The following is a 9702-nucleotide window of genomic DNA, read 5'->3' as shown; positions in this document are numbered from 1 at the left end:
CCTTGAGCTTTTCGCTTTTGATTCTGTTGTTTATGAGAGTTTGTTGTTTGTGTCATTTAACTGTTGTTGACCTGCTTTGCTATTTACTATACTGTACACTCACCTAAAGGATTATTAGGAACACCTGTTCAGTTTCTCATTAATGCAATTATCTAATCAATCAATCACATGGCAGTTGCTTAAATGCTTTTAGGGGTGTGGTCCTGGTCAAGACAATCTCCTGAACTCCAAACTGAATGTCAGAATGGGAAAGAAAGGTGATTTAAGCAATTTTGAACGTGGCATGGTTGTTGGTGCCAGACGGGCCGGTCTGAGTTTTTCCACAATCTGCTCAGTTACTGGGATTTTCACGCACAACCATTTCTAGGGATTAAAAAGAATGGTGTGAAAAGGGAAAAACATCCAGTATGCGGCAGTCCTGTGGGCGAAAATGCCTTGTTGATGCTAGAGGTCAGAGGAGAATGAGCCGACTGATTCAAGCTGATAGAAGAGCATTTTGACTGAAATAACCACTCGTTACAACCGAGGTATGCAGCAAAGCATTTGTGAAGCCACAACACGCACAACCTTGAGGCGGATGGGCTACAACAGCAGAAGACCCCTTCGGGTACCACTTCTCTCCACTACAAATAGGAAAAAGAGGCTACAATTTGCACAAGCTCACCAAAATTAGACAGTTGAAGACTGGAAAAATGTTGCCTAGTCTGACGAGTCTCGATTTCTGTTGAGACATTCAGATGGTAGAATCAGAATTTGGCGTAAACAGAATGAGAACATGGATACATCATGCCTTGTTACCACTGTGCAGGCTGGTGGTGTAATAATGTGGGGGATGTTTTCTTAGCACACTTTAGGCCCCTTAGATCCAATTGGGCATTGTTTAAATGCCACAGCCTACCTGAGCATTGTTTCTGACCATGTCCATCCCTTTATGACCACCATGTATCCATCCTCTGATGGCTACTTCCAACAGGATAATGCACCATGTCACAAATCTCAAATCATTTCAAATTGGTTTCTTGAACATGACAATGAGTTCACTGTACTAAAATGGCCCCCACAGTCACCAGATCTCAACCCAATAGAGCATCTTTGGGATGTGGTGGAACAGGAGCTTCATGCACTAGATGTGCATCCCACAAATCTCTGTCAACTGCAAGATGCTATCCTATCAATATGGGCAAACATTTCTAAAGAATACTTTCAGCATCAATGCCACATAGAATTAAGGCAGTTCTGAAGGCGAAAGGGGGCCAAACACAGTATTAGTATGGTGTTCCTAATAATCCTTTAGGTGAGTGTATGTACCACGCAACAGTGCTACCAAAAATTAATTTTTTCTATTTGATGGCTAAAACATGGTTTATGGCACTATTAGAGGACCAAAGAAGGTACCAGTAGAGTTCTGTCTAAAAAACACAATACAACACCATTAAACTACTTCCATAGTAACTCAAAAGGATAGAAAAAGACATCCAACATAATTAAATATCCAGGAAATTGCAAAGTGCCATCACCCAAACCTTTGTTCTATAACTTTAATGAAACCACAGATCTCATGTCACAATTATCAGTTTACAATCTCTATTAACTTTATGTACTTGTATCAGAGTATAGCTTAGTGTTATATTTACCAAAAACACTTATATATATTTGAAGCTGCTACTGCCCGACATTACACTATACAGGGATGATGGGGAAATGGAGGAAGCAGTCTAATCTCAAGGGACATAATTATGTTTCTGTGCCTCTTAAGTGCGACTTAAAAAGACAGAGCTTGATGGAGTAGAAGAGATGGTCAGTCACTCTATACAGCATCAGAAGTGGAAGGCCACTTTGTGTCAGACTGTTCGGATGATAATTGCAATGAGAGAGTCACGTGAGGAACGAGAGACACGAAATGAGTTGTGAGTGTATGAGTTACCTCAAGAGGATGAAATGCAGAATATGATGGCAATCGAAAAGGTAATTGTTATCGACTTTGTCTTTTCCAGGTTTTATACAGAGCTCTGTCTCAATGAACATTTATATTACACCAAACATTTTGGTGTTAAACTACAGAATTAATATTATTGTATAATACTATACCTAAAGCAGTTTTGCAATATTTGTTTTTTATAAAACAACATAGCCTACAGTATGTTGCGACCTGAGCAAAATAATCAAGACCACTACAGAAACAATGGCACTGTACCATTGAATATATTGAGCACATCCTTCTTTTAAATCATCTTTCTCCCTCTTCTGGTGACGGTGAGTAATAGCTTTCTGGCCAACAGAAGCTAAATGGACCTTATTAGGCAGGCACCCTGCTACACTATATTTTGTTTTACACAATATTACAGAAAAATGAAATGTGTATAATTATGCATAATCAAATATGTTAAATGTGTCTACACCAGCATTCACACAAAACCTTAACTGCTATACACAACCAGTCTAAATAATAATATAGGTACATGCATTTTTGGATGTAATGACTACGTTCTGTTTGATCTGACACCACTCTTAATCGCAGTGTGAAGCTGCAGTATCTGAAACCGTAATTTCTCGTTGCCCATAATTCTTTGTTTTGTTAAAGTATTTTGGCCTTGTAATAACACAAAGATGAGTCAGTGTAGTGTCTTGGTATGCCTTAAAATTCAGTCCCAGGACCCTGTCCCTGTCAGCTATTTTTCCACAAACACAGACACACACATACACTAAGTTATTTATAGTGCAGCACCACTGTCTGCCTGTTGCTAGGAGACGGCCTAGTGCAGATTTCTTAAGCATGCAATACCCAATGGTTTCATCAATGGTAGTTTTATGTGTTTTGACACAAATTATATAGTGTTGGTTACTTCACACTGAATAAAAAAACCCTGCATGCATTACTAAATGGGGCACCATGCAATATTTCTAAATATCTGTTATTCTGCCTGGTTTTTACAGGGTCACAAATACCTTCAGAATTTAATTGAGGCAACTGTTTTTGATACTGTGAAAAATAATGCAAGAGATTTTGGGTAAAAGGTGTTATGTAGGCCTACTATAAGTGTGTGTGTGTGTGTGTGTGTGTGTGTGTGTGTGTGTGCGTGCGTGCGTGTGTGTGTTTGCGCGCGTGCGTGTGTTGAAAATGCTGATCAAGTGTATATCATAAAGGTGGAGACCTCAAAGCTGTCATTTCCATGGTAACTGCATAATTTACTCCAAAGTTGCCTCACTGCTGGAATGATGTCAGCTGTTAAGTGCAGTTTACCTTTGCCTCTCCCAATAACAGCTAAAACTGCTGAACTTATAATCAGTTAGCAAATACTGTAATCCTTGGAGGAAAAATAGAAAGGAAGATGATGAATAGGTCTAGTACTGAGCGGTGTAATATTGGATAAAAACAATTGGTTTTATTCTAATGTTTCCTAATTTATGTTTTGTACAAGCATAAAACAAAACAAAATGAAACGTGTTTATTATTTATCTATTTTTTTAAACAAACACCATTCTTTTGATGTCAAGACCATGCTATGCTTGTTAAAAAACTTTAAAACAGCATTTGTACACATAATGACTAATTTGCTTAAAGGGGTCATAGCATGAAAATCTGACTTTTTCCCTGTTTTAGTGCTATAATTGGGTCCCCAGTGCTTCTCTCAACCTAGAAAACGTGAAAAAGTACAACCCAGTAACTTTGATTTGGTAAACCATTTTTTGCAAGCATGTAAAAATTGGGTCATTCAGATTTCGCCTGTTTTGTGAGGTAGGTAGCAAGGCCATTTACTATAATACCACCCCTTGATCTGCATTTCATCAGCTCATTTGCATATTAAAGGACACACCGAAAAAGGCAAATTTTTGCTCGGCCAACAAACTGGCAATTACCTAAATAAATTACCTGTGGGTTATTTTAAGCTAAACAAACCACCATCATGCAATCATTGTTTGGATTTCATCAGCTCATTTGCATTTTAAAGGACACACCCAAAAACTGATCATTTTTGTTCGGGCCTACAAAGTGGCAATTTTAACATGCTATAATAAATTATTGTGGGGTATTTTGAGCTAAAACTTTACATACGTACTCTGGGGACACCAACAACTTATTTTACATCTTAAAAAAATCTCATCATATGACCCCTTTAAGAAGGATATATTTAAGGATATACATTAACATTTAAATGTTTAGGGTCACTTACTCTTTATATTTTTTTAGAATAATAGTAAACTCATCAAAACTATAGAATAACACAAACGTAAACACAGGAATTATGTTGTGACTAAAAGCTTCCAAAATAACTCAAAACTGTTAAATTCGAGCATCTTAAAATGTAGCCGCCCTTTGATTACAATTTGCAGAAATATCCTAATTTTATCAAGCATTAATATTTAGTCAAGTCATCTCTATTACAAACTTTTTTTTTTAAATGTTTTGATTTGTAATGAAAGAAATTATATGTTGGCACAATTATTTTTGTGTCCTTTAGATCAAAAGATTTTTTTTTTAATATTTCAATGAAGCCGAATACTTTTAAATGGTAGTGTATATCTACCTAATCTAACCTAACCCACAACAGATTAAATACCTTTGTGTAACCTGTGGTCAAGGATTAGCAGTATTCATTCTGTATTTTTTAGGGCCTAGAAAACACATATATATTTAAACCTAAAAATAAGTTTCTAAACATGTTATTTGTCAATTACCCAAGAGTAGGTCTATTCTTTTGAAAAGTAATTTTAATTCCACAACAGAGCTCTAACGAGTTTAATGGCTTATTTTGTTTAAGAAATTATAAAACACAAGGCAAAAAAAGAAAAACGTGATCAAGCCCTCCCTCTGGTGGACAGAACCGGAAGTGAGTTAGTCTATATCATCCTCGTGGCTAACCGTCTGTCACGATGTTTTATTTTGTCAGACATTTTTGGACTTCCAAATAAACATAATTATTAACGGCAGACCTGCGTGAGGACAGCAGACGTCGCAAGTCACTATAAAAAAAGCATCTTCAAAGCTTGTTGGTGGGGTCACTTTTCTGTAAATGTATGATGACATACTTTCTTGGCCTATTTAGACAGCCAGCGTGACGTGAAGTAAAATTTAATATCCGTTCTGAAATAAACTGACCCCCGATTAACATCTCTTCACTTAAGCACTAACAACCGTAAACAGATGCGCAATATTTTCCCGCCTGAAATCTGATAGTCGCTTCGACTGAAGTTATTTTGCTTTGTCTCACCCAGTGAGACTGACGGACACCGATGCCAAACACGGTAGGTCTCGCCGTCTGACCTTGCAGCACCCCCTTTCGGTTTCCTCGGGGCAAGCGTCCAGCAGAGACAACTGTCGCCCGCGCGTCTTGTGCCATTTACGCACTGCGCGTGAGAACCGGGAGAGCCGCGGAGATTTGATAACAGCAAATCATCTCACGCGCCGATTCTGCCGCTGATTCTCAGTCACTGACGTGTGTAATGTGTGTAAATACAGCTCTCAGTGAACTCAGAGACTTCTCTATGCTTTATATGTGGATAGACAGACATAGACATGCATACATAGGCCTAAATATACAATTATTAAACCCACATGACCCAAACTTATAGTAAAATTCCTAGATGCAGTACTGTTTTTTAACACTGCCTTTGTAAACACAAAAGTATACTACAGCATCAATACAGTACTACAGAATAATATAGTAGCCTACATTAGCAAAGTAATTACTATAATTTTCTAGTCCTGCTTGATTCTTCAATGTACAACAGTTTATTAAAGTAAATTCTAAAGTATACTGTTTTTTTTCATGTGGGAGCCAACAAAATTATTTGGCAAAAAGTCAGACTATTGATTTTGGGTTTTATTATAATAGAAAAACAAAAAAGTGCACTGAAAAACAAAAAGCCCACAGGAATAAAACATAAAATGACTTTGCACATGTGAACTTCAGTTTACATTCCAAGCACAACTAAGCAACATACACTTTTTCTTAAACTTTATTTATTTTTTAATAATATATTTGAATACATGACAAAATGTCAATTTTCCAACGTTGGACACCACTTTTGGCCTGTATGACCGACAGACAGATAGATGGAAGACACAATGTACTTAAGTATACACAAAGCATAATTGCACAGATTAAGTATACACAAAAATAAGTAATGGATTTTAGGATGCTTACACAAACTAGTTTGAAGGCCAAGTCAAACCCTATTATCATACACCATCATGACAACCTGAAAATATGACCCTCTCTCTTTTAGATCTTTCAAAAGCAACGAAGCAGTGAAAGTCAAGTATAAAGCTCATCAAGATCTCAGTCCTCTTACATGATTTAGTACTGTTGTTGTATAAGGTCATGTTTTTGTTTACCATCTTTATTTCCAGTAAGAGCCAAGAGTGTGCTCATACTTTTAGAGCTATGTTTAGCTTCCTCACCAAATTGCTGGCAGGCTTTTAAATCACATCATTATCTCGACAGCACCTGAGCTTTGTTTAGTGTGTAGACACAACAAAACCCAACTTGTATAGTCAGCAGACTGAGCTATTATGTGTCTGACTTGTTTGCCTGATGCAATTTAATATTTAATATAATACGCGAACAAAGGGTTACCCTAGTTATATTTTCAAATCACTTGAAATGCTGCATGGCTGACGAGGTGTAAAATACGGGGGATTTTTTTGATCTGTTGTTTGTGCATTAAGTACAGCTGTGTCTGGCAAACAAGAAATAATAGACACCAAACTGCCGAGAACTGTAAGAAACTTTTTGTCCAACAGACAAGACAAATATTTTTTTCTACCAAAGTTTTGAGCCCTAAGTGCAAATGGGTAAATTCTTGTTTGTCCATTCAGCTGAAACCTATTGGAAAATACACACAGCCTCTTGACTGCATCCACTCTGTCAAAATGGGTCTCCAACGATAACCACCGAATATTTCATTAATTAATAAGCATTATGTGGTGCTACTAAAGCACTCACACGCCCCATTTGGCCAAAAGCACAGCCTTTTAACACATTAACTCACCACAGATCTCAATCTAATGCACAAGAAAGAAAAGAAGTGAAAAGCAGAGACAAGCTAAAACTCATCACATGCACTCTGCAAAGAGTCATATCTGCACAACTGGCACTCAAACCCATTTATTACTGGAATGTACAAATGTTTAAATTATTGTATTATTATGCAATACTTTTGTATATTTGCCCATTGCATCTAATACAACACATGAACATCACTGATAATATTGAAATGTACATTTTTGGGCCAGGGGAACAGTATGAACAAAGCAGTTCACCTGGATATGTAAACCTCAATATGTGTCTTCAAAACACATGTCTAAATTGTGACATAGTATCGACTGCTGTTTTAAAACACAGGTAATTAAAATTATCATAGACTAACATGATACTTAACAGAAAAGCTTTAATGCAGTTATCTTAGCATCAAAATTATAGAAACTAATAAACTACTACACTATTGTTTAGACAGTATCTACATGGGCATCTATCTATCTGTTTCCGTTTATCTTTTGTGACAGACACATTACAGTCACCACACTCAGGTAACTTCTCAATTATCTTAAAAACGAAAGAGCGTCCCCCTTAGATCTGAACGAAGAAACGGAACCCTCAGAAGTTGTAGTGTATTCAACGCCTGCGCACATACGGTCGATAGTGGAGAGAATTGTGAATGGGGGGAGTATTTTGGCTGTACAGTCATAAGTCGGACTCCGAGGAGCCAGGAAGTAACTGTGAGCCATGCAGCTCATGCGACGGATAAAGTAGAGCGCGCGAGCGTCTGTTGTCAGCAGTCTGAGATCACACGCGTGAGAGTGAGCAACAACAACTGCAAACTACTGCCAATTTTTTTGCGCTGGTGCTCCGTGACCCCAGAGGAGAGACGAAACTCGGGGGATATTCAGTTTTTACAAGAACACAAATATAACACTAGCCCATTGCAACACACTTCATCATAAGAAGAAAAAGACGGAAGGAAATAAGTGCGGGACTGTGGAGTTTCGAGACAACGCTTCTCTCTTTGCAAGTTCAGACGAAGAAAAGCAACAAAATTGATCACAGCGCATTCAGGATGCCTCGGGTGGTCCCGGATCAGAGGAGCAAGTTTGAAAACGAGGAGTTCTTTAGGAAACTCAGCCGCGAGTGCGAGGTAAGCGCGATTCATTTGATCAAGTGGCGGAAACAAAAGTTACACCTCTCTCCTGACATGTAAACAAGCGTGTAATCACCTTCATTTTAATGCAAACAACTGATAAAGTAAATAGCTGTTTCAAGATTTTATTTAAAACATTCAAACAGCATCTATTTAAAAGGCAAACAGTCACACAGTTTTTTGAGCTCAGGGCATCACTTTTTGCTTTCCATACAAATTAGGGATATCCGGTGATTTCCATAACAAATGTGTAGCTACTTTATTAACAGCATAGTCCTGTTTTTCAACTTCATTCTCTAGCCTAAAAATAAGCTCATGATTTGGTTAAAAACTCTAACTTACAGATTAGTTCACCTCAAACCATCTGTGTTAAAATGTGACATTAGGTTAAAAAAAACTTTCACGATGACTCTCGAGACTTGACATTCTTTCATCCCTCCTTACAGATTAAATACACCGGTTTTCGGGACCGGCCGCATGAGGAGAGACAAGCCCGCTTTCAGAACGCGTGCCGGGACGGCCGTTCAGAGATAGTGAGTAAACTCACCTCACCATTTCACTTACTGCCATATATTTGCTTAATCCAACGACAGTGTTCCTGAAATATTATTTAAATATGATAATGCTATTTGACATCCGGAACTGTGCACGTATGTCATCAACCAATACTATGTTCAAATACTTCCTCTAATGTAATGAGCGCAAAACAATGCTGAAATCATGACGTGAAATATTTCATGTAAATCTAAACTAAGCTGTCGATATTTGTATGTTGTGTTTAATTCATTAAACTATTAAAAGAGGACTACATATAATTAAGTAGGCTTAAATAGAATCTGTCTTTTAGCTTTACTTTAATTATCAAGGTCTCACGGGTGGAAATGAACTTGGATGTGTGTAATTTTACAGCCTATTCAGAAATAACCTCTAACTTTGTCTATCTGTTTGTAATAACATTGTAATAAATATTATTATTTTTTAATGATATTTTACAATTTTGCACTAAATTCACTTTAATTATGAGCTATTTTTAATAATATGGAGAGGAACTTTTTATAGACTCTTTAATATGACAAAAAACATCTACAATATCAGATTTATTTCTGTTTTTAAATAATACACATGAGATAGATGCAGCTATACAAGCTTATGACCTTTTTGTTTGTTGTTACTTTTTATTTTGCTACTAGATTTTATACATGCAGGCAGAATTTATTCATACTGATACACAATAATTTACAATATAAATGTTAGAAAATAGCTAAAAAAATAAACAATAATTTATTGATAATTAACAATTTTATTGAAAGCATTTCTAATATTCACTGCATAAAAATGTACCATTTTCCACCTTTATGCGGTTGTTGATAATGACACATGGTGCATACGTATTTTAATCAGTAAGATGTGAATTATTTGCCTATAATGTTAATGCAGAGGAATGCTGAGCTTCTTAGTCAAACACTTATAAAAAAATGATTTAAAAATCTCTTTGTCTTTGGTATACACGGCATGCATGTGGTGTTACAAATTGTTTAATGAAATTTTACAAGGTCACAATTT

At 36.7% G+C, this 9702-nt stretch overlaps 1 protein-coding gene across 8 annotated transcripts in view; it reads left to right on the top strand.

Annotated features, from left to right (window-relative positions):
* Window positions 1–7625: 7625 nt before the first annotated feature.
* Window positions 7626–9702, top strand: part of cbfb (core-binding factor subunit beta) — a 38251-nt gene continuing 36174 nt past the window's right edge. For 3 of the 8 annotated variants that reach the window (XM_055174992.2, XM_055174995.2, XM_055174994.2), the window contains exons 1-2: window positions 7627–8136; window positions 8586–8672. In XM_055174992.2, coding sequence (XP_055030967.1) covers window positions 8059–8136; window positions 8586–8672 — 165 coding nt within the window. In that variant the 5' untranslated portion in view covers window positions 7627–8058. Of the gene's footprint in view, window positions 8137–8585; window positions 8673–9702 lie in introns of all 8 variants that reach the window. The other 5 variants (XM_055174990.2, XM_055174993.2, XM_055174997.2 and 2 more) reach the window with 5 other exon arrangements.

Source organism: Misgurnus anguillicaudatus, chromosome 15 (assembly GCF_027580225.2).
Source record: "Misgurnus anguillicaudatus chromosome 15, ASM2758022v2, whole genome shotgun sequence".
NCBI classification, from domain to species: Eukaryota; Metazoa; Chordata; class Actinopteri; order Cypriniformes; family Cobitidae; genus Misgurnus; species Misgurnus anguillicaudatus.
Note: the sequence above shows the minus strand (reverse complement) of the source record. Positions and strands in the feature narration are given on the sequence as shown.